Here is a 24,065-nt window from a genome sequence, read left to right as displayed (position 1 = left end):
CCGGGAACCGTTGCTCCCGGTACCGGGAACCGTTGCTCCCGGTACCAGGAGCCGTTGCTCCCGGTACCAGGAACCGTTGCTCCTGGTACCGGGAGCTGTTGGCGTCCTGGCAGTCACTTCCAAACTCCAGAACCCGGTTTCCTTGGTGAAAAGTGGGTGAAAGTCCTGGAAGGCAGCAGATTTGACCTTTTGGCATCAATATTCATGTTCCCATCATTTGATTCATATTTTGAAGAATCGTCTTAGAAAACAAAATTTTAAATCATTTCTTCAGTTTGGAAAAAAAAAAAGTTTAAGCTGCTCTGAGACGTTTCCTGTTTTACTGACAGTCAAAGCGCCAAAAACGGAAAAATCCACAGAAAAACTGACAAATACTGCGCCTTACCAGAGGCACCAAGTCCAGTCCACACCTGCTAGCTAAACCTCCACTTCCTGTTAGCAGCCTCCACTTCCTGTTTATTGCAGCCATGTAGCGTCAACTTGTGATGACATCACACTGCGCAGTCGAACCAGCTGATGGAAACGTGATCAACTCATTTTTCCTTTTTTATTTCTGCTTTGTGAATTTAAAAAATGGACTTTAAATGTTTCTGACGGTTGGAAGGAAACAGAACATCGGGTTCTGCTGCTCCGAGCCCGCAGCATGATACCACCTCTGGGATGGGCGATCCAGTTCCACAGAACTTCCTCCAGATTCCTTCAGTTCCTTCTTAGATTTCACAAAAATAGTTTTAGAAAAATCTTTTTGACTCTTTCTTTACGACTTCCTGGGATTATGAAACTTTCCCCAAACTGCAGAGGGATTATTCAGAACCTGATCACTGGAGGAAGGAAGGTTGTGTAATGTAACGGTCGCCGTGCCGATCGGGTTTTTAGTTTACTGGAACCTCTCGTCACTTTCTGTCTGTGCGGTTATTTCCAGAACAAAGGCGAGGAATGTGGAGGTGGCAGGTGACACGTGGGCGGGACGAGAGCCGGCAGCTGGAGGGAAAGCGACGCGTGGCGAAGGAACGGTTCCACCCCGACACGGTTGGACCGTCTGATGATCCACAAAGAGGCTTTTTAACAGCACAAAATGTTTGCAGCAACAAAAATCTGCAGAGATCTTCAGGAAAACCCAATGAAACCACAGAACCTGTTCGGACCGGATCACAGAACAAACAGACAGAAAAACTCCATAAAAATGTTTCATTTCATACACAAACAAACACAGAGTGAACAAACCACCTCCAACAGCTCTGAGGGTCAAAGGTCACAATTCAAGATAAATGAGGAAATGGAGGGTCTGCTGAGGGACGAGAAGGACGAGAAGGACGAGAAGGTCAGGAGGGTCAGGAGGGTCAGGAGGGTCAGGAGGGTCAGGAGGGTCAGGAGGGTCGCTGGACATCAGCTGATAAGAGTTGGGTTGAGGTTTTTTTTTCAGGATTAATGACTTTGTTTGTGTCAGAGGACGGCTGATGCTGATTGGACGGTTTGTTTTCCTGAGTTGCATCATCCGGTCAGATCCTCCTGCTGCCGCGCTGAGCGTCCAGCCAGAAGGTCAGAGGTCAGGGAGGAGTCAGTCTGCAGACACAAAGACTTACACTCTGAGACCGATGGATGCTTAACTGACGCAGTTACAGTGCATAAACATGTGTGTGTGTGTGTGTGTGTGTGTGTGTGTGTTGGCGGAGCTCCAGCAGGAAGCAGTCTTGTGACCCGACCTGAACCGGACCGACCTGCTTTCATTCAGACTGAAACAGAAACGATTGATAACGATCTGAGGTTTCAGAAAATCTGATCTGATCTGGATTCAGTTTCAGCAGGAGGAAGAGGAGCAACGGGAGGAAGAGGAGCAACGGGAGGAAGAGGAGCAACGGGAGGAAGAGGAGCAACGGGAGGAAGACGAGCAACGGGAGGAAGAGGAGCAACGGGAGGAAGAGGAGCAACGGAAGGAAGAGGAGCAACGGGAGGAAGATGCTGCTGGATGAAGGAAACGTTCTTAAAATATTAGTTTTAATCACTGAATTGAAACCAGTCTCATTGTTCGGGTCACGGCCTTCATCAGATCTTCATCATCAGATGGTCAAACCTCCAGCATCACAGATTAAAATCAGATTATAATCAGATTAAAGTCAGAGATGTGAGGAATGTGATGAGAGGCGACGGCTGGAGGTCAGGCGAGGAAGAGGAGGAGGAGGAAGACCCACTGAGTCCAGGCTGAGACCCAAAACTCCAGCAGGGAAATTCATGTTGGACCAAGGAGCAGAACTTTTTTCTGCTGATAATCTGGATGATTGAGCAGGAAGCAGAAAACTGAGCTTATCAACAGGAAGTGAAACCGCTGAGACGGCAAACAGGAAACAGTTCAAAGTTCAACTGTCCTAAAATGAAGCAGCGTCTCCCTGAAGGAGTCAGAGGGTGGAAGATCTTCAGGAAATGAGAGAAGAAGAAAAATGAGAATCTGCCTCTAGGGCGGCGCTGTCTGCCCTACAGGAGCACCACCAGGTATTGCACATAGTTAGCTTGTTAGCATTTCAGCTCCACACACACATCCAGACTGCGCAGGCGGCTCGGCTGCGCTGGTTGCTAGGAGACGGAAGGAAGTTTATAGTTTATAGTTCTATTTCTTTAACGTCTGGCTGTCAAAGAAATCTGAACGGTTGGGATTTTGTAGTGAAGCGAAACAATTTCCCACTGTTCCCACGAAAAGCTGTCCATGACGAAGCCCCGCCCCTCTGCTTCCTGCTCGGTCAGAGCAGCAGGTGTTCCCCACGTCCAGCCATGACATCACGGCTTCAGGTAAAAGCTGGTGAACTGACAGCTCAACGTCTCCAGAGTCAAATTTCCAGGAAGTTGATTCAGTTTCAGAATTAAAATGCAGCCAAACTTACGGATAGTAAAAGATTCATAGCAGCTTCAGTTTGGATCAAACTTTAAATATGTGACCATAAATTTCTAAGCGACAGGCGGAGTCCAAACAACACAAAGACTTTAATACTTTATTTATGCAACTGTTCAAATAAAATCATGTTTCATCTGAGGACAGACACAAAGGAACCAGAGCTGCTGCTCTCTGGAGTTCATGCTGAAGATTTTTCTCTGACAAAATCAGAATCTAAAGTTTATATCTTCACAGTCAAACATGTAGAATCTGAAATTAGAGCAGCTTTTACGTTTGTAACACAAACAAATGAGAAAACCTCAGGCGTCCTTAACTCCTGAGTGATTCCTGACCGGAAGCCGGCGCTCCGGACAGGACGAGTTAGCATTAGCATGTAAACAGTAAAACAGGAAGCCGCCTTACATCATTGTACTAAAGTATTAAGATAAACAGAAAGTCTGCAGTTTATCATGAAGAGAAGGAACCCGAGAACTCGGCCCTGTGGGACTCCGGTGTCCTTTCAGTCTGCAGAATGAAGCTAAAACATGAACAGAGCTGCTAAAAGAAGCAAAAGAGAAAGTGAAGAGAAAGTCTTTATCAGAAACGGGGAAGTTTGTTCTATCATCTGTTATCAGTGATTACCACCAGAATGACCTGCACTGAAAAAAATGACTCTTTGGATGAACATAAAAAAATCATGGAAAGGTTTTCCACCAGATTACTTATTTCATAAACGTGAAGTTGTTGAATTTCTTGTTTATCTAACATGATTGTATCACGTTTTTGTTTGAAACATGAAATGATTTAGTTAAAATTACATGATAATCTTTTGTTAACGTGATAAGCCCTGAGTTGATTTTTTACAGTGTGCGTTTCCTGCTGGAGTCGCCGTTCTTCCACAGAAATCTGCCTGCCGAGTTTCTCTGAAACCATTTAAACCAATTGTTGTGTAACTGCAGCAGATGAAACAACTTTTCTTATCTGGCCTGAGCTGAAAGCCCCGATAACGCTCTTCCCTTCCTGTTTGGGATTTTCCGGTTTCCTGGTTGTTGAGGGATTTTCTGCTCAGACTCAGTTTCACCGTCGGCTCAGCGCTTAGCGGACCTTCTGGGTCCTTTAGTCCAGACTTCCTTCTCTTCCTGCTCATGGACGGAGAATCGGCGACTCTCCACTGACCGAGGTCGAAACCGAAGGACGGAATCAGACTGACGTGAAAAGGTCCTAGTAAAAGTCTGGCTTCCTGAAGTCCAGACTGAGTTCTGGTCCATTTGGATCCTGTCAGCCTAGTTCCCCCTACAGCTTTAGTTCTTTTGACCCAATGCTCAGTCACTCCGGTTCTGTTCAGCAAATCCTTTATGGACTTGATCTGTTTGCCTGAATAAACCAACATGTTCTATTCTCAACACCTGACCTTTGACCCCAAGTCCCAGAGGAGCTGAACAGGCGGCGGCCAAGCGTTCGTAGCGAAGTCGCTGTTTCCCCCCCGACAGGAAACCTGAGCTGGGTTTAGTTTCCCATCAGCTCCATAAAATCAACTCCAGCATCTCCAACCGCGCAGAATCTGAAGAGGAGCAGCAGCCTGGGGAGCATGGAGTCTGGATACAGAGCCGTTAGCATGCTAGCATGTTAGCATGTCGTAGAGCAGCGCTCTTCAGTCAGAGGCCTCTACACACTGACTGCTACTGGAGATCCTTCCTGCCCACAGCATCACTGTTCACATGGCCTCTGCAGATCCATGGAGGACACGATGAGATGTTTCATCTTAACTGAAACCTTTTATTAAAACAGTTTGTTTACGACCCCAGAGGCCGTAGGGTCGGGTTGGGGTTTCCTTCGTCTCCAGGGTTGGGTTGGGGTTTCCTTCGTCTCCAGGGTCGGGTTGGGGTTTCCTTCGTCTCCAGGGTCGGTTGTTTTCGCCGCTCTGACCTGCTTATGAGGAAGAGGAGGATGATGAAGAGGATTTTCTCTGAACCGTTTAGTTTGAAGATCAGATCTAATGATGAGATCCAAAACAAACAGCGACTTCCTGGCAGAGGGAGGAAACCTCCAGCAGAACCAGAACCAGAACCAGCCTGGAGCTGGCAGAAGGCAGAGCAGAACTGAACCAGGAATATCCGGTCCGCCTCAGGCCCGTTCCCTCGCTGCATGTGGTTCTGTTGGTGCCATCAGAACCCGACCTCCAGGCTGGCGTATGGAACCGACCCGACACGGCGAAGATTTCCCTTCTTGGTATTTTTGGAAACGTTTCTAATGAACAGCTTGTTGTTAAACATTTCTATAGAATGAAAGGATTTTGACAGAAGGATTAATAATTCTCTAATAATTCTCTAATAATTCTCTAATAATTCTCTAATAATTCTCTAATAATTCTCCGGTAATCTGAACACAAACAGCCTGGAGCTGAAACTAAACCTGGACGCAGTTTCCTTTAACTGGACCGGGTCCAACAGGCAGCAGCAGAACCGGATGTTTGTCAAACACTCGGCACGCCACTGAAAGTCCCGACTCCAACGGCAGGCGGGACAAACCCGTGTCATCAGGGACCGGGACAAACCCGGACGGGCCAGACCCGAGGGCCGCTGCCAAGACAAACACGACACTCACCAAGTCACCAGAAACTAAAACAGAAACAAGATGAAACACAGGAAGCAGATCCAGTTTGATCTCAGATCAGGAACATCATTTTTCCTTCTCGTCTTTAAAACACTTTCATGTTTCCTGCTGTTGGATTCAGGACAGACAGAAGAACTTTTTTCATGCAGTTAAAGTCCAGTTGGTGTTTTTAGGGCCTATTGAAAGTATTCACACCCTCAAACTGATAACATCGAAGTGAAAACTGATCAATAAAATGTTAATTAATTATTGACCCTTCAGTCCATCCGGAGCCACTGGCCTCTGGATCCCCAGGTTTTCCACCACCAACCTTTACGTAGTGAACAGAGAAAACTGGAGTTTGCCAAAAGGCACGTGGGAAACTCTGTGGTCCAGAGGAAGGAGGAACTCAGGACAGCAAACGTGAAGCACGGCAGTGGCAGCATCATGCCTTAAAGGCAAAACCACAGCAGAGAAAATGTTTTTTCCAGCAGGAATATTTCTGCAGTCACTTATTTTATTCTTCATATCTTTATTTTAATGTCATTATATTGTGGAAATCAATTTTGACATAAAATTTTTATTTTCCTAAAAATACAATTAATAATCCAAGAGGTGAAAGGTCAAAGTTTGGAGGTTCTGGATGTTGATAAGTGGCTGGTTAAGTTTGAGTTTCCATCGTTTCTGGAAAACTCAATGATTCTCCTGCCGGTTTTTCTCAACTCTTCTGGATTTCACATGAAACTGATTTATGAGAAATTCTCAGTAATATTTACAGCTGAGTCGTGGGCTCAGCAGAAAGACCCGCCGTCCTCCTGACAGGCCTTCTGCTTCTGGTTCAGTTGGTTTTCTGTGGATCAGGAAGCAGCTCTGATCTCCGGCTTCCCAGCTCTGCCTCAGTTTCCTGTCAGCTCCGAGCTCCTGCTGCTTCCTGGACGGAGTTCCAGGGAGCTGCGGGTAATTCCAGCTCACCTGTTCAGGTAACCCGGAGTTTTCCTCTGATTCCTCAAGCAGCTGGTTTACCTGCCAGGTGTTCAGGTTTCAGTCTGCTGAGGTTCTGCTGTTGTTGAGAGACCAAAACTTTTGCACATTTTAACATCTTCATGTGGTTCTAAATCCATTTTGTTTGAATATTTTATGGAATTGAAACTATCTTGTGGACTGAATGTATCCAACGTTTGCCGGTTGGACCTAATTCTGCATAAAACAACATTTTGGTTCTTGATTCTGTTTTTCAGCCAAACTGGTTAAAAGTTTTCAGCTGCTTCGTGTGAGGAGCTGCAGAATCGCTGCAGGTGCAGCTGCTGCAGTCAGTGTTGCAGCGTTGGTGAAACAGTTTATTTCTGTTAGTCAGCTTCAGTTTCAGCTCAGAGCCTGGAGCCAAACCACCTGCTGGCTCCGCCCCCTCCGCCCCACCTGCTGGCTGGCTGCCAGAGCCGTGCTGAGTCATGATGCACCTGAGGCAACAGCCGCCTCACTTTCACTGGCCCCGCCCCCGGAGCGCTCCTCCTGTCAGCTGTGGTCGCTCACCTGTGTGATGACAGTGAAAGTCTGAGTGGATCAATCCCAGAATCCTTTGCTGCTGCACAGATTGGAGGCGAGTCAGAGACAAGTGAACGAACTGGAACTCCTCACTGCTCCTGATTTGATGTTTCATCTATAACTGATATTTGATCAATAATCATCTGAACGTGACGAAGGAGAGGAGAGTCCGTCTGCAGGCCGCAGCTTCACCTGCTCCGTTCTCCAGAACCTCTGAGTCAGATGAACGATACCGGATTGAACGGACCGGTACCGGATGGATCGGTACCGGATGGAACGGTACCGGATGGAACGGTACCGTATTGAATGGTACCGGATGGACCGGTACCGTATTGAATGGTACCGGATGGACCGGTACCGTATTGAACGGTACCGGATGGATCGGTACCGGATGGAACGGTACCGTATTGAATGGTACCGGATGGACCGGTACCGTATTGAACCGTACCGGATGGATCGGTACCGGATGGAACGGTACCGTATTGAATGGTACCGGATGGACCGGTACCGGATTGAACGGTACCGGATGGATCGGTACCGGATGGAACGGTACCGTATTGAATGGTACCGGATGGATCGGTACCGGATTGAACGGTACCGGATGGATCGGTACCGGATGGAACGGTACCGGATGGATCGGTACCGGATGGAACGGTACCGTATTGAATGGTACCGGATGGATCGGTACCGGATGGAACGGTACCGTATTGAATGGTACCGGATGGACCGGTACCGGATTGAACGGTACCGGATGGATCGGTACCGGATGGAACGGTACCGTATTGAATGGTACCGGATGGATCGGTACCGGATTGAACGGTACCGGATGGATCGGTACCGTATTGAATGGTACCGGATGGACCGGTACCGGATTGAACGGTACCGGATGGATCGGTACCGGATGGAACGGTACCGTATTGAATGGTACCGGATGGAACGGTACCGGATGGAACGGTACCGGATGGAACGGTACCGGATACCTGGATGCTAACTGGTGCAAATATGCAGCAAACAGCAAAATGTTCTGCAAACACGTGAATGATACGAACTATAAACTCACAAAAAACAAACATAACAGGAAAAATCTGAAAATACGGAAAATTACAACAAAAAACTGGATCCAACAAAACAAATGTAAAAAGGGAAAAATGTCACAAACAGTAAAAACAACAACAGAGACAAATGGCAGCAAATTCTCCACCCATAGAAGAAGTCCTCCAGGCCACTAGGGGGAGTCTGGAGGAGGTGACGCTACCGACAGTATTTTATAATACTGTAGAAGACATGAAGCATTAACACATCTTTTCTTTTTCTGGACATCCTGTTTATATTGTGGTTCTGATGATCTCGTCATTGACTCCCCCTAGTGGTCTGGAGGATTTCTGTTTAGGGTCAACTTCTGTTTTGACTTGTGCTGCGTTTTTCTTTTTGATTCCATTTTCTGTGATTGCAGCATTTTTGTTTGCATCTGGGCCTTTTTAAGTTGCTGTGCTGTGGAGAGCAGCTGTCGTAAATATTTCTGTTGTGATTTCTCTTAAAGCAGCTCTGGTCCGTAGAACCAGAGAGCCGGAACCGAAGCAGACTTCGGATCGGCTCAGTTCTTCCCTGCGATCCGACAGGGAAATATGAGGAGGCAGCAGCTTCCCCTCCCGCCTCGTTAACTCTGGAAGCTAAAGGACGGAGACGTCGCTTCTCATCACACGGAACAATCAAGACACGGAGGAATGTCGGAGCCGCGGGACGTCAAACCGAGTTCAGAGTCGATGAACTCGGTTTCACTCTGCAGAGAAACAAGCTGCCAAACGAACAGCATCGCTGCCGTATTTTAACGGTAAAATCGGCTACAGGAACCGAAAACCCGCAGGAATCAAAAGTTCTGAATTACTTTCAATCTAATTTCAGACCAAAACAACCAGGTTTCGGAGCAAAACCTCAACAAGAGACTTGAGTTGAAATTACTTGGTGAGTTATAAATCAACAAAGCGCAGCCGGCCCGAGGCAGAAGCAACCTGAACCGCCGGCTGGGCCGTCAGGGTTCTCCTGACTCAGAACTGAGACCAGAGATAAAACCATCAGAACCAGATGAAACTCATTTCCACCAGGAATCTTTTTCTCTCTCTCTCTTTTAGCTACTGGATAAAACTTTAGCAACCCTAAAACTGTATCTGAATATTTGGCCGTTAAATGTTGAACCGACACATAACTGTTCGATAGAAACGAAGGTTCAGACCCATCAGAACCTTCAGAACCAGAAATCAGAGTCTCTTCATCCTCCATCATCTCCTGAGGCTGACATGGTACAGAACATTTAGTTACTGATTCAGGTTCTTATTGTGATTTTAGTTGACTATTATGGTTTGGTTCTTTGTTTAGGATGTTGAGTTTGGATGATATTTAATAAATAATAGCATTAGCCAGAATTAGTAGCCATTTAAAGAACAAATCATACGAATAGATTAACAGTAAATACATAAATATTTTCTACATTATATTATTTTCTGTGTTTTATTCAGAAATGTTGATATATTTAATGAATAATTGTCCAGTGGTCATTTAATGTATTATTTCACTAATATTTTATTAATGTGTTTTACCAGTTTGGATAATTTGACTTCCTATGAATGAAGAAAAAACATGATAAATAAAAACACAGCAGACCTGCAGGCCAGGGCCGGTTCTAGACGGGGGCCAAGAGGGGCTCTAAAGAAATGATAGTAAATAAATGTTTTTTTTAAATAATCAGTGGTAGATGTTTTTTAAACCTTCACCATTTTATTTGAACAATGAATTAAAAATGATGGTTCTTGACTTTTAGCTGCTGTATTGAGATTGGATCACATTTTCCTTCTGCTGGATCAGAGATCTGCAACCTGGATCTCTGGAGACACAAGTGGCTCTTTGTTGACATTATTAACTAATGAAATATTAATCTGTTTTCTGAGTGTCTCCATAAAAACACTCTGTACTGTATATATATATAAATATATATTGATCAGCTATCAGGGGTCAGGCTTGTATCATCAGCACCTTTATTCAGATGGAAACTTGCAATGCAAATTATTATGCTGAGAGATTTTTTACAATGGACGATTTTAAATGGCAATGCAGTCCTTAATTAATTCAGAATTATTTTTAGATTTATCAATGAAATTGTTGGTTTTATTTATTTGAATATTATTTTGTTGTTCAGTATTAAATTGTGTAAATGAACAAAATATTTGGATCAATAAAGGTTTAGTCTGATCCTTGTTAATTACTCTTGTTGCTGTTTTCTGAAGTTTGATCAGTGACTCTTGTGTTTTGTAATTCATTTCCTAAATCTCTCTGGACTCACTAGAATAAGGTCAAACTACAGAACAGAACCGGATGTTTGGGTCCGGCTGGTTCTGAGTGAACAGGAAGCTGTTTGGTTCTGAAACTCTGATTGTCACTTTATGAACTGAAATATTAAAACCTCGACTCATCATTTCTACTTTTCCATAGACGGACATTCATTCCTGTTTAAAGACAAAAGGCCAACAGCTGCATAACGTTCAGATAAAAACAAGGAAAATTAAATTTCTAAGTATAAATAAAGTTCAGGTTAAATTCATTTTCACTGGTCATTAACCTGAACTTCTACCTGGATAATAAACTGGTTTTAGGTTCATTAATCCTATGAATTTAGTAAAATGTTCTTCTAATGAAATGCATAGTTTTGAATAGATTTGATTTTAGTTTCCACACTAAGACTGAGTGACTCCACAGCTGCTTGTGTCTCATTAATGTTAGCAGGTTTGATGAGGTCTAGAGATTCTGGTTCAAACTGAGTTTTTACACCTCTGGAAAAAAATCAGTTTCTCTGATTTCACTCTTTTTAAGTTTATGTTTGAGTAAAATGAACATTGTTCTTTTATTCTATAATTTACTGACAACATGTCTCTTAAGTTTGTGAATGTTTGCAAATAAACAGTTAGATTTAGAAAACCGCGCCAACCAATATCTTCTCCTGGGTCTTAGCCGTGCTGCGGGCCCCTGAAGGTCAGACCCTAGAGTCGCCCCTGCTGGATGATAACGTTAGTCGTTGTCCCACCGTCTGTGAAAACAAAGAGCTGCTGAATTTACATGTCACCATGTCTGATTATATATGCAGCGGGATTATATTACTGATGATTAGACATCTGTGCTCAGAGGAAACCACTGCATACGTCACTGACAGATTTAAACCTCTGAATCACTCTGAGGCAGCCGCTGCTTCTCAGACCAGCAAGGTTGCATAACTCAGAGCCGCTCAGGCGTGACGCGACATGCTGCCACCTGAAGCCTCGCAGGTTGGAGCTGAACTCTCCTGCAGGCTGCAGTTCAACCTGAACCCAGGAGGAAAACAGAACAACAGAGGGTTCTGGTGGAACAACGATCATGAGCCGAGAACACATCGCTGAGGTTCCCAGTGATGATGATGATGATGATGATGATGATGATGATGATGATGATGATGATGATGATGCAAGCATTGAACATTCAGGCTAATCTGTGTTTGTCTCTGTTTCTCTGCTCTGGTTGCACCACAGCAGGTGATCTCATTAACTTCCTGCTTCTTGCTGAGAAACCTGCTGTGACCAGAACTAATCATCACCTCCTGCCACAAAACTCACTTCAACCACCAACCAGTTACAGCTGAAGATGAACAGGAGCCTGAGCAGGAAGGAAGACCTTGCAGTGTTGATTTAACAAGAGACAAGTCAATAAATACTAGCAACCAGGTAGCCCTGGCAACCGCTGAACCACCACGCAAACCACTGAACCACCACGCTAACCACTGAACCACCACGCTAACCACTGAACCACCACGCTAACCACTGAACCACCATGCTAACCGTTGAACCACCACGCTAACCGCTGAACCACCACGCTAACCGCTGAACCACCACGCTAACCGCTGAACCACCACGCTAACCGCTGAACCACCACGCTAACCTCTGAACCACCACGCTAACCGTTGAACCACCACGCTAACCATTGAATCACCATGCTAACCGTTGAACCACAACGCTAACCGTTGAACCGCCACGCTAACCACTGAACCGACACGCTAACCACTGAACCGACACGCTAACCACTGAACCGACACGCTAACCTCTGAACCACCACACTAACCATTGAACCACCACGCTAACCATTGAACCACCACGCTAACCATTGAACCACCACGCTAACCGTTGAACCACCACGCTAACCGCTGAACCACCACGCTAACCACTGAACCGACACGCTAACCACTGAACCAACACGCTAACCTCTGAACCACCACGCTAACCATTGAACCACCACGCTAACCTCTGAACCACCACAATAACCATTGAACCACCACGCTAACCACTGAACCACCACGCTAACCACTGAATCACCACGCTAACCACTGAACCACCACGCTAACCACTGAACCGCCACGCTAACCTCTGAACCGCCACGCTAACCTCTGAACCGCCACGCTAATCGTTGAACCGCCACGCTAACCGCTGAACCGACACGCTAACCACTGAACCGACACGCTAACCACTGAACCACCACGCTAACCACTGAACCACCACACTAACCTCTGAACCACCACGCTAACCTCTGAACCACCACGCTAACCTCTGAACCAGATCTTAGATTCAAGCTAAATATTTAGCCTACTTTCTCAATATTTTGCTATGACATTTATCTAAATTTTTGCCTTCAGCTAAATATTTCGTTTGAAGCTAAACAGGGTCTGGGTTTGGGTTAATAAATCAAACTAAATCTTTGGTTTGAACTGTAACACTTACCAGTGAACATCATGGTGAAAATGTTCCTCTGGAAAATAAACCCTCATTTTTCCCTTAGTTAATTTTTGACTTTAAGTTAAACATGGCTCCCTGCACATTCATTGCTTTCTCTCTGTAAAACTTGTAAAACTTTCGCTTTGTAAAACAAAGTTGAAGAAATGAGACAAACTGTAGAAGTAAGTGAATAAAATTGGCGCCGTTTGGAGTTAATAATCCGTCACTCAGATTTCAGGCTGTTCATCCTAACATCTTCCTTCCTTTCACCTCTGGACGCTCGACTCTCCTTCACTCAACCTGACACACAACAGGATGTGAGGTCAGAGGTCAGCGCTGGAACGGGGCGGGTCAGGAAGTGTCATAACTCTTTAACAGGACGAAGTGAGACAAACAGGAGAACATGAAGAGTGACGAGAGGAAAACATCCAGAGCAGCTTCCTGTTTCAGAGCAACGGAGATAAAATGATTTTTATGTTCCAGGATCTGAGGGAACATTTCAGAACTTCACTTCAGGAAGTTCTGATGGTTCTGGATCACAGACAAGAAAAACCCAACAGAACATCAGAATATTACAGATTAAGAAATGAAACATTTCTCTCTCTGCTGAGGTTCTGTTGAGATTCTGTTGAGGTTCAGGAAGTCCAGTTTGCTTTGACAGAACCGTCATCTTCATCGTTGGTTCTGGTATCCCTTATTTTCCTCTCTTTTTGTCTCTGCTGCTGGTTCTTAATGTCCTAACTGACTTTTTCCTTCCACTAAACCTTCTGTGAGTTTGCTTGATTACAGCTTCAGGGTTTCAGCTGGTTTTCAGTTTTCTGGAAGTTTGTTCCAGATCTGTGGTGCATAGAAGCTGAATGGTGCTTCTCCATGTTCTGGATCAGAACCAGAACCAGCAGGTTGATCCAGCAGCAGATCTTTAATCTTTCAGAGATTTATAAACTATCAACAGTTTAAAGTCTCAGTGAAGGAATGTGGAACTGGGTGGTGTCTTCATCCTCCTGGTTCTAGTCAGAACTCCAGCAGCAAGTTCTGGACCAGCAGGTTCTGGACCAGCAGGTTCTGGACCAGCAGGTTCTGGACCAGCAGGTTCTGGACCAGCAGGTTCTGGACCGTTGGGTTGTCAATCAGACCTGTGAAGACGCTGCTGCAGGAATCAAACCCCTGGATGAGTTTCTCTGATCTGAGACTTTAGTCTTTGGTCCTGGAAATGTGGGCCGGTTCTAGAAGGCCCACTTTGGAACCGGCTTTATGTGGCTCTGGTGGCTCAGGTCAGAGGTCAGAGGTCATCCCTACACTTAGCTTCTGGATTTTCCTGCTGGTTAGGGAACCACTTCCTGTTCCTGATGGAGAACAGGAACATCCATGAAGCCAAACGAGTTCATGTTGGATTCAAATTACATGAAACTTTTATTATTCTATCGACCTTCCAGCCAATCAGACCTTCCGTTTCAAGCAGCTTTTCTTTATCCTACTTGTTCTGGTTCTTGTAAACTTGAAACGGTTCTGACTGGTCGGACTGGGAAGCAGCTGGAGGCGTTTTCCGGACAGTCCGGCATATTGATGCGTTTCCGGTGAAGAGCTGGAATAAACACAACGACCTGACATCATCCTCTGAGTTTAAATATTTACCCTGAGTGAGTCAAACAGAACCCTCAAACATCCAGAACCTTCCAGGTCATCGACCCGGATTCTTCCACACCACCAAAGAGTTTGACCGGAAAAAGGAAATTCCACTAAAATATCAACTGATGTGCAAAACGGGATCCAGATCCGACTGCAGCAGAACCACGGATCATTGCTTTAAACTGGTCTGGTTCTGATGGTTTTCATGGTTCTGTTGGACTTTGGACCTTTAGTGAGCGTCGTGGGCGGAGCCTCATGTGGTGTTCAGGGTCAACATGGAAGAAAATAAGATGAATGGTTGGAGTGAGTCTAGGATTGGCTCTCTGTCCGTCACCCGGAGCCAGTTGCCATGGGAACCGGGGTGTTTCGGACCGCCCCCTGCAGCAGGATGATGTGACTACGGGACGCAGTCAGAGGGAATCATCTCTTCAGATTTTTCCCTCCAGTGAATCACGGTTCATGTTCTTCCTCTTTTCCCACATAAACTTTTGCTGCATGAATCATCGGGACAGAAACGTCTTTAAAACGCTGCGGATGTTTACAGCCTTCAGGCTGCAACACTTTGTTTTTCATCTGAAGTACAAGTTCCAGTTTACTGCTGTTGAAAAGATGAGGAATGGGCCCGGTCAGAACTCGGGTCCAACACGGACAGGTTCCGAGTCACTTCCTGGACCTCTGAGAATGTTTGAGGACTCGTTGTTTAGTCCGAGTTCTTTTTGTTTGGCTGGATGTTTCTTCACTTCTCCATGAAGATCTCATAGAGAGAAGCTTCACCTGCAGCAGGTGAAGCAGCAGCAGGTGAAGCAGCAGCAGGCGAAGCAGCGGCAGGTGAAGCAGCGGCAGGCGAAGCAGCAGCAGGTGAAGCTGCAGCAGGTGAAGCAGCGGCAGGCGAAGCAGCAGCAGGTGAAGCAGCAGCAGGTGAAGCAGCAGCAGGCGAAGCAGCGGCAGGTGAAGCAGCGGCAGGCGAAGCAGCAGCAGGTGAAGCTGCAGCAGGTGAAGCAGCAGCAGGTGAAGCAGCGGCAGGTGAAGCAGCGGCAGGTGAAGCAGCAGCAGGTGAAGCAGCAGCAGGTGAAGCAGCGGCAGGCGAAGCAGCAGCAGGTGAAGCAGCGGCAGGTGAAGCAGCGGCAGGTGAAGCAGCAGGGCGTTCACTGAAACCGTTCACAGCAAGAAAACTTTTATTTGCAAATTAAGCAGAAAGAGAAAAAAACAGAGAGGAAAACTAACATCCAGCTACCAGAAAAACACTTTCAGACACAAAACATCAGGAACACCAACAGCATCTGATACAGAACCAGACAGAACCAGACAGAACCAGACAGAACCAGATGGATTTTATGTGTAGATTTTTTACTCAGTGAGAACAAAATATAAAATTCCTTGTAAATGTTTCTAAAGTAGCAGGAGAGGAACGGGCTGGAACCAGAACCCTGGACCTGATTCCTTCTCCGGTTCTTTTGGGTCCACAATAATCTGCACCTTGTTGATCCTCAGCTGCCTGTCGACCGAGTCACAGGTGAGGTTCTGGTCCAAGTCCCGACTGAGGGCCGATAAAAACCCAATTATAATCCAGGAAAATAAAAACAATTCAATAAAATGTTTTATATTTTGTTTCTGAAGGATCAAAACAGCAAAATGAAAACTACATTAGATTTGATTAAATTCTGAAGTTAGACTGGAAATCTGTCCAGAAGGAAGTCCAGTTCAAAAACCTGAGGATTCAGACTAAATCTGAAGAAATGAAAACATTATAAATTATTATTTTCAGGGATTTTATCAAATAAATAATCTGAGGAGCAGAAAACGTCATCATTAAAAAAACCAAATTCAGCTTCAGACCTGAAGCTTCACCGTCTGAGAGAGAGAGAGAGAGAGTGTGTGTGTGTGTGTGTCTGTTTCTTGTACCTTGTGGGGACCATTTCCTGTCACCACATTGTGGGGACCCACTGATCCTTCTGGGACCGAAGCCTGGGCCCCATGAAGGACACACTGTTTGTGGATCAGGAGTCAGATTTAGGACAAAAGTGTGAACTGAGTTTTGGTTACAGTTAGGATAAGCGTTAGGATTAGGATTAGATTAGGATTAGACTGTAGAAATGAAGGGAAGTCAATGGGAAAATCCCCACAAAGATAGCCAAGCAAACATGGGTGTGTGTGTGTGTGTTTGGTGTGTGTGTGTGTGTTTGGTGTGTGTGTGTGTGTGTTTGGCGTGTGTGTGTGTGTGTTTGGTGGGGGTCTGACAGGTGAGGGGCGTCTGTTATGCTCATCATCGCCGTGGTAATAACCTCTTGGTCGTCACGCCGACTCTTCCTCTTGATGACATTCCCAGGGTGGGCGGGGTCAAAGGTCGGCTGCTGGACGAGGAGGAGGAAGTTCTGATCAGAACTTCTGGCCTGCTGGATCAGTGGTTCTGGTCCAGAGCAGAGCAGCAGGAACCAGAACATTACAATTCTGAGAGCCTGAGAACCAGAACCAGCAGAACCAGAACTAGCAGAACCACCATAATCGGCAGAACCAAAACCAGAACCAGAACTAGCAAAACCAGAACTAGCAGAACCACCAGAACCAAAACCAGAACCAGAACTACCAGAACCGGCAGAACCAGAACCAGAACCAGAACCAGAACTAGCAGAACCAGAACCAGAACCAGAACCAGAACTAGCAGAACCTTTCCCTCCTGCTCTTCCTGCCTTGGAAGCTTCAGATTCTCTATAAATTTATTTTCCCTTCCAACAAATTGATGTTTATTAACAGAAATAAAATAAATGAATAAAAATGTTAAAAAGAAAAAGCGACCTAAAGCTGCAGGTCACGACCCGATTCTGATCCAATCACATCTGATCAGGATATTATCAGGTAAATATTGATCTGATCAGGTGGACAGACGGATGCCGACTCGCCTCAGACGTTGGACCGCTCAGAACCGTCAGATGTTTCCATGGTAACGGCTGGACGTCTTCATGCTGCTGGTTGGATTATTAATATTAAATTGTTCATTAACAGAAACGAGAGCCGACCCGCCGGGCCGGTTCTGCTGCTGCTCTGACTGGGTCAGATCCAGTCGGTCTCGGAGGAAATTATTCAAATCATGTTTCTGCTGTTGGTCCTGAGAAGAAAACGCCAGACAGCTTCACTGGCTGACCTTTGACCTGGTCTACTCGTCAGATGACTGTCATTTCCTCCCTGTTTGACCTTTGACCCCGGGGTCGTGACTGCTGATTTTAGGGCGTCACGCCGCGGCCTTCATGGAGGGTCTGAGGGAAAACCTGGAAACACACACACACACACACACACACCCTGCCTGCCCTCACACAGTAACATCACGTCTACTGACGGAGAAAGACACGGAGACACGGAGACATGAGACACGGAGACATGAGACGACACCGTCTTCCTGCAGGCGATGAAGGAACAAAGCTTCTTAAAGGGACACACACCTGATCTGACCTTTGACCCACAGGAACTACTTTCCTCCTAATGCCCAGAGTTCTTGCTCCTCCTGAGAAACACTTTATGACCTCCAGTTATTTTAATATTTCAGCGAAAAGCATAAAAAATTATAGCAGTTTGTGGTTTATTTATTTATTGGTGTTAGAAAAACGTCTGAAAAGAGAAAAATGAACAGTTTGTGATTACAGAGAAATGAGAATTTCTAAACAGACTCTGGTATTTTGGGCTTCCTGCACACTGTAGTTCTGTTAGTTTGTGATGTGAAACCTCTGGTTGAGTCGGACGTTTGATTTCTAACAGTGAGGAAGAAAAAACAAAAGTAACTTTAGAGCCGATAATCAGCTGGATCCACCTTCAGCTGCCACTTCCTCACAGAACATCAGTGCCACGTTGTCGCCGGCTCCAGGTTCCCACAACGAGCCACTCCGGTCACCATCAAACGTTCAAACATCCAATCAGGTTTTCCATCAGTCCTGATGCAAAAAACCAGGAATGACTGGAAAATATCACCGAGAGAGAGAGATCAGGAAATGAAGATTAGATGAAGTTGAAACAGAGAAAAGGACGGAGCAGGAAGAGGACACACACACACACACGCACACACACACGCACGCAGACACACACACACACAAACACGCACACACACACACACACACACACACACAGTCCCCATCACTCAGGATTCAGCGTGAACAAGCTGCTCATTTCCAAAACAAGCTGTGAAGAACAGGAGCAGGTCAAAGGTCGCAGAGGGTGACAGAGTGATGACAGGTGTGGGAGATCTTCACTCTCACTCTGCTTTCATCTGACCCCCCCACCCTACCCCCGCCCTCCCAGGAGGCCTGTTTCACTCACACACGCACACACACCCATACACACACACTCACACTCACACCGCTCGGTTCTGCAGCCAGAACTTCCTGAGAAATTTGTGAAACATTTTTCTTTGAGGATTCAGGATTCTTTCTGACTCCCAAACTGAAGAAAAACTTTTAACTTTTTCTTATCGCCTAAAATACCTAAAATAAAAAACTCATCTCATTTCTTTTTGCCTAGATTAATTTTTGAATATATATATATATATATATATATATATATATATATATATATATATATATATATATATATATACTTATATATATACTTATATATATATATATATCTTAAATAAGTTTTTTCACAATGTGAAAATCCTAAAAGTGCGGTGTGCATTTGTGTTCATCCCCTTTAATCTGACATCTCTGTAAAAAATATGAACTATTTTTTAATCATTTTTCTAAAACAAACGTATTTAAAAGTTTGACAGTCATGTTGAATAAATTCTGTCAGATTAAAATAATAAGCAGGTTTTAAATATGTTTTGCATTAAGACACATTTCTGCTCTTATATAACATTTAAATGCTAAATGTGTTTTCATCAACTGTAAGAAAATCATCATAATTAACATCCATCAGTGTGTTAATCTGTTTCACTTTGTGATAAAATAAATATACTTTTCAACAATATTCTCATTTATAGTGAGTCTGAAATATTTATAATAAATAATTCAGTTCATCCTGAAACATTTTATTTTAATGTCAGACTGAAAAACTCGTCATTTTTTACAGTGAAAGTAAAATATCTACTTTGCTTTTAAACTTAATGAATCGGTGATTAAAATGTATTAAATTTCTCTTAATAAATGATAATAAATGAAAACAGAGCGTCAGAGATTCATGTTTGCTGTTGGTTTCTAATTTGTAATTTGTGACTTCTTGTTTTCATTGAGGCCTTCCAGCTGCTTGGACTTTAACTAGGCCAGTGCGGGCAGGCCGGCCTGAAGCTCCAAACAGCCCCAGTTTGGTACGGAATGGGACCTGTGATGCTGAGGGCTGAAGCAGCAGAATAATGATCATTATCATCATTACAATGTTTATACATCTCAGCTAATAACTGATCAATAAAACTTCTGCTTTAGCAGATTATTTTTGTGACACATTTAAGAAAAACATGAACTGATCTGGAAAAATGGTTTCATGTGAATCCGGAATATAATCCAGCTCCGTGTTTTAGCTGCAGCTCGGATGATTCAGATTTTCTGAGGAAAACTGCAATAAAAACAACAGACAAATATTTTATGATTCGTTTATGAAAAATATATATTTCTTGATTCTGACTGAAACATTAACAAGAATATATATACAATTCTCATCCATAAATACAAAATTATTTACAGCAGGCCGTATTAAATATGAAAACCGTCCTCTGGATGGTATGAACACATTGCATTGTTTTTAAAATAGCACAAGAGAGACATTTTTATGTTTTCATATGGAGTATTTAGAAAAAGACACTGAAGTGAATTTACTGTCCGCCTGCAGCAGGGAGGCTGGAAACGTCCTGGAGGACAAAACCGACCTCAACACAGTTTACATCACATCTTAATATCATCAGTAAGTCTTACATCATCTGGTCATGACTAGAGATTTTCCAACCTGGTAGAGTTAAGAAACCTGCTCTGCTGGAGCAACCTGAAAAACAAAACAGTTTATGCTTTTTACATCCTGCAGCTGATTTTTTCAACAAGGCACTTCCAGGTTTTCTGCTTTGGACGGAGAGTTTTCTGCTTTGGACGGAGAGTTTTCTGCTTTGGACTGAGAGTTTTCTGCTTTGGACGGAGAGTTGGCTTTGGGTTCCCAGCAGGCAGCTGCATCATGACTGATTCCAGAAGAAAACAACGAGACGAAATGATCAGAAAAATATTCAGTTATTAAAAACTCTGCAGCTTTCAGGCACAAAGTCCAGAAGGTTCAAAGAAAGTTTCAGTTCCTGCAACATCAGGCAGGAGATTTTTGATTGTTCTCGTCAAACAACATTTTCAGATTAATTCATATATTTGTTCATATAAAAAAAGCAAAGAAAGTTCAATGGGGATTTAAAAGTATAGAAAGTTAAATGGTGCGGGACATTCGGTTGATCTTCTCTCTGCCATCCCAACATTGGTATTGAAGCAGAAAGAGTCTTTGTGGTGTTTGCTTGTTTCCAGCAGCAATAAATATTAAATAAAACCGTGTGTGTAGAAAAGATCCTCTGGCTGTTCTGTCCAGGACAGAAACATTTCTGGCCCTTCAGAGTGAAAGCTCCTCCGCTGGTGGTCTGAAAACTCAAGGCTATACCTGAGAACAAGACACAGAAACAGCAGTCAGTCGTCAGCGTACAGGATGACCATTTCACCCTCACATCTACAAAACAGACATAAACTGGAGATTTGGAGCCGATAACGGGCAGATTAGAATAAAGCACATTTAGAGAACCAAACTAAAGTTAGAACAAACTGAATAAGTGAATTAAAGGACCACGTTGTGAACGGCTTCTGGACCCAACGGCTCTGCAATCTGCAGCTTCCTGTTTACTTAATAATTGGATTTTTCAGTAAAACTAGGAGCAAAAGGTTATGGGATCTGACATTGATTCATTCGTTATTTTAACAGAAGGTTTAGTCAGGATGGCTGGGACTAGTTCCTGGAACTGAGCTGCAACTTTGAGTAGCAGAAAGAGAGAAAACCTTTAAAAAACAAAGAAACACTTTCAACGGTTGACAAACATAAACTATGATGAAGTGTTAGGATAAATATTTCAAAGACTTTTTAGAGCTCTGACTTTACATGAAACAATGAGAGAGCAAACAGGTTTTGTTTAGCGCTTTAGCTTCTTTGCTAACATTGAAAACATTTAGCACACTTAGCTTCCCCCGAGAAAATTCAACCGGATAAACTCTCGGCTGTTTTCAGTTGAGTATCTGTGTTGAGGTTTTGGTTATTGTCTTATGAATTCTTCAAGCAGTTAGACACATACTCTGTACCCAGAATGCATTGCTGTTCTACAGTAAATGTGATGTCCTTCATGCAAAAATCATCAGCTATGAAGCTGAAGCTGTGGGTGAAAGGTCAGCTGACTGTTGAGGACCGTTAGCATTAGCTTGTGGTATTATTCTTTAGCATTAGCAAATATAATGTTTATGATTAGTGCTTTAGGGGTAGTACAGCTAGCTTCTGAGCTAGCGGGGCCCACCGCTTAAAATTTGGCTCACAAGTTTGAATTTACTGTTTTTCTCCATACATGTAAAGTTTTGCATGAAGTGCAGAGAATTTAAAAGCGAGCTATCGCTAACATAGGAATGGATGGTGAAGGATCTGCAACAATTAAAATGCAATTTAACGTTTGATTCAAAGAAGAAATTAGCAGTAATTTGAAGTTGAGATCATAATTAAACCTCTTCAAATGGAAAACTGAATTTACTGGGCAGAAAATCTGAACCAGCATTAAGATTTGGGAAATGCTGAAACCTTGAGCTGATGAACAAACTGGGCCTTACTGGTGTTTTAGATGCTTTTGTTACTGGTTTCAGTTCAGTGGATGCGTGTCTGAATGAGGCTGCGGATCCACTTCACCACCACAACAACGTCTGTAACTGACTTTCATTCATTCACGCCTGCAGGACGACTTTTCAGTTTGTTTTTTTAAGCTTTTGTGGCTTTTATCTGAAGGTAGTTTGACAGGAAGGAGGGAAATGAGAGACGGGAAAGACAAGCGGCAAATGTCGCCAGGCCGGGAATCGGACCTGGGACCACCGCCACGCGGACCGAGGCCTCCATCTGTGGGTCTCACTTGTTCCTGGTTTTGTTGTGGCCAGTCAGACGTTGGTTTCATTTTGTTCATGAGGGCAGCGCAGCGAACGGACAGGAAGGAAGGAGCAGCATGCAGTTCGGACTGAAGAGGAGAAGTTCAAACACTTACCTGCTGGGCTAATCAGTTCAGTAACATAAACAAGCTGCTCTTTCAACAACCTATAAAAGTTCTGTTAAAGTCACTGGCATCAGTCTGACATGGATCAGCAGAGGGATCAGGAGGAAACCCAAATATCCACATATCTATAGATATTTGAGTCTTAGATCTGTTGGACCAACTCTACTGATAGAAACCGGATCGTTGTTTCCTGCTGATTTCAAACATTTTCTACCCAAAACCTCCTGGAAGGAAATATTTTTATTTCATTAGGATTGTTAGTTCATGGAGATGGGAGCATAAAATAACCTGTGGAGTAAATTAAAGGTGATTTATTAAACTATACATGACATTTTATTGCTTTATTATTATCTGAATTATTCATGAAGATCAGAGATCAGTGGACGTTCAGGAAAGAGTTACGGCAAAACCACCACAGGCTGAGCATCCTGATGCTAACGCTAACGCTAACAGTTTCATTAATATTCAACGAGCTGAACTGAGAAACCACGTGATGTCATCACATGAAAACATCTGACTTTTTATCTGCAGTGGAAAGTTTGAAATCAGGGAACATTTTTCAAAGAGAAGAGACCAGAAGATGAACTCAGACGGTTCATTTGACCTGCTGACCTTTGACCTCTCATCACATAAAGATGAGACGCGTCAGTAACTCCAATCCATCGCCTGGCCTGTCCGACAAACAGGAAGTGAGTCCATATATGGAAGACGGGAAGCGAGTTTGGACACAACTGGCTGATTGTTGGAAACATAAAAAGGACCAAACATCATGAAACTCCGTCCTGCAGCTTTCAGATCCATCGGAGGTCCGGCTCATCAGAACCGAGGACGGGTTCTGCTGAGAGATTTCTGCTGGTTCTCCTGTAACTGGATCAGTTTTCATTCCTATGGTTTAATTTTTACTGAACTCAAGTTCAAGCTGCAGATGTTGCAGCAGGAATTTTAAGTGGCTCGTTTTGTTTTTCTGTCCGTCGTTTCGCATCGCTGCCTGAGTTTGGCACCGAAGACGGAAACATGATCCGTTTCCAGAACCTTTCCGCCGCGTGGCGCTCTGGAAGCGAACAGAAACATCCAGAGCTGCAAGCCTGAACACAGCAGCAGAGCAAAGCTGCAAAAATAAGATCCTGCAAAGACGGAGGAGGTTCCAGAACTTCCAAAGAGGAGCGGAACCGGCTGGACCGGGCCCAGCCCAGCCGAGCCGGACCGGGCCGAGCCGAGCCGAGCAGGATGACGGCCTTGAACAGCCTGGAGGTGGAACGGCTCCTGTAACTCGTCTGTAAAGAAGTTCCTCTGATCCTCTTTTACACTGAATGGTGCGGCAGGTCGCCGTGGTTCGGTTCGGTTCGGTCCGCATTCAGCCGGGGGTTAAACCCAAACCTCAGAAACCTGTTCTGTGCTGCCAGCCGCTCCGCCCTAACCGGACCGG

The 24,065-nt window shown here is 44.4% G+C and overlaps 1 protein-coding gene across 1 annotated transcript in view; it reads right to left on the bottom strand.

Moving 5' to 3' along the window:
- Positions 1 to 19,966: 19,966 nt before the first annotated feature.
- Positions 19,967 to 24,065, bottom strand: part of dlc (deltaC) — a 272,983-nt gene continuing 268,884 nt past the window's right edge. The window contains exon 10 of the mRNA XM_044119740.1: positions 19,967 to 21,009. Within this exon, the coding sequence (XP_043975675.1) occupies positions 21,004 to 21,009 (6 nt within the window). The 3' untranslated portion in view covers positions 19,967 to 21,003. The remainder of the gene's footprint in view (positions 21,010 to 24,065) is intronic.

The sequence above is a fragment of the Gambusia affinis genome, linkage group LG06 (assembly GCF_019740435.1).
Source record: "Gambusia affinis linkage group LG06, SWU_Gaff_1.0, whole genome shotgun sequence".
In the NCBI taxonomy this organism is placed as follows: Eukaryota; Metazoa; Chordata; class Actinopteri; order Cyprinodontiformes; family Poeciliidae; genus Gambusia; species Gambusia affinis.
The sequence above is the reverse complement of the archived record's forward strand: the minus strand, read 5'-3'. Positions and strand labels throughout refer to the sequence as shown.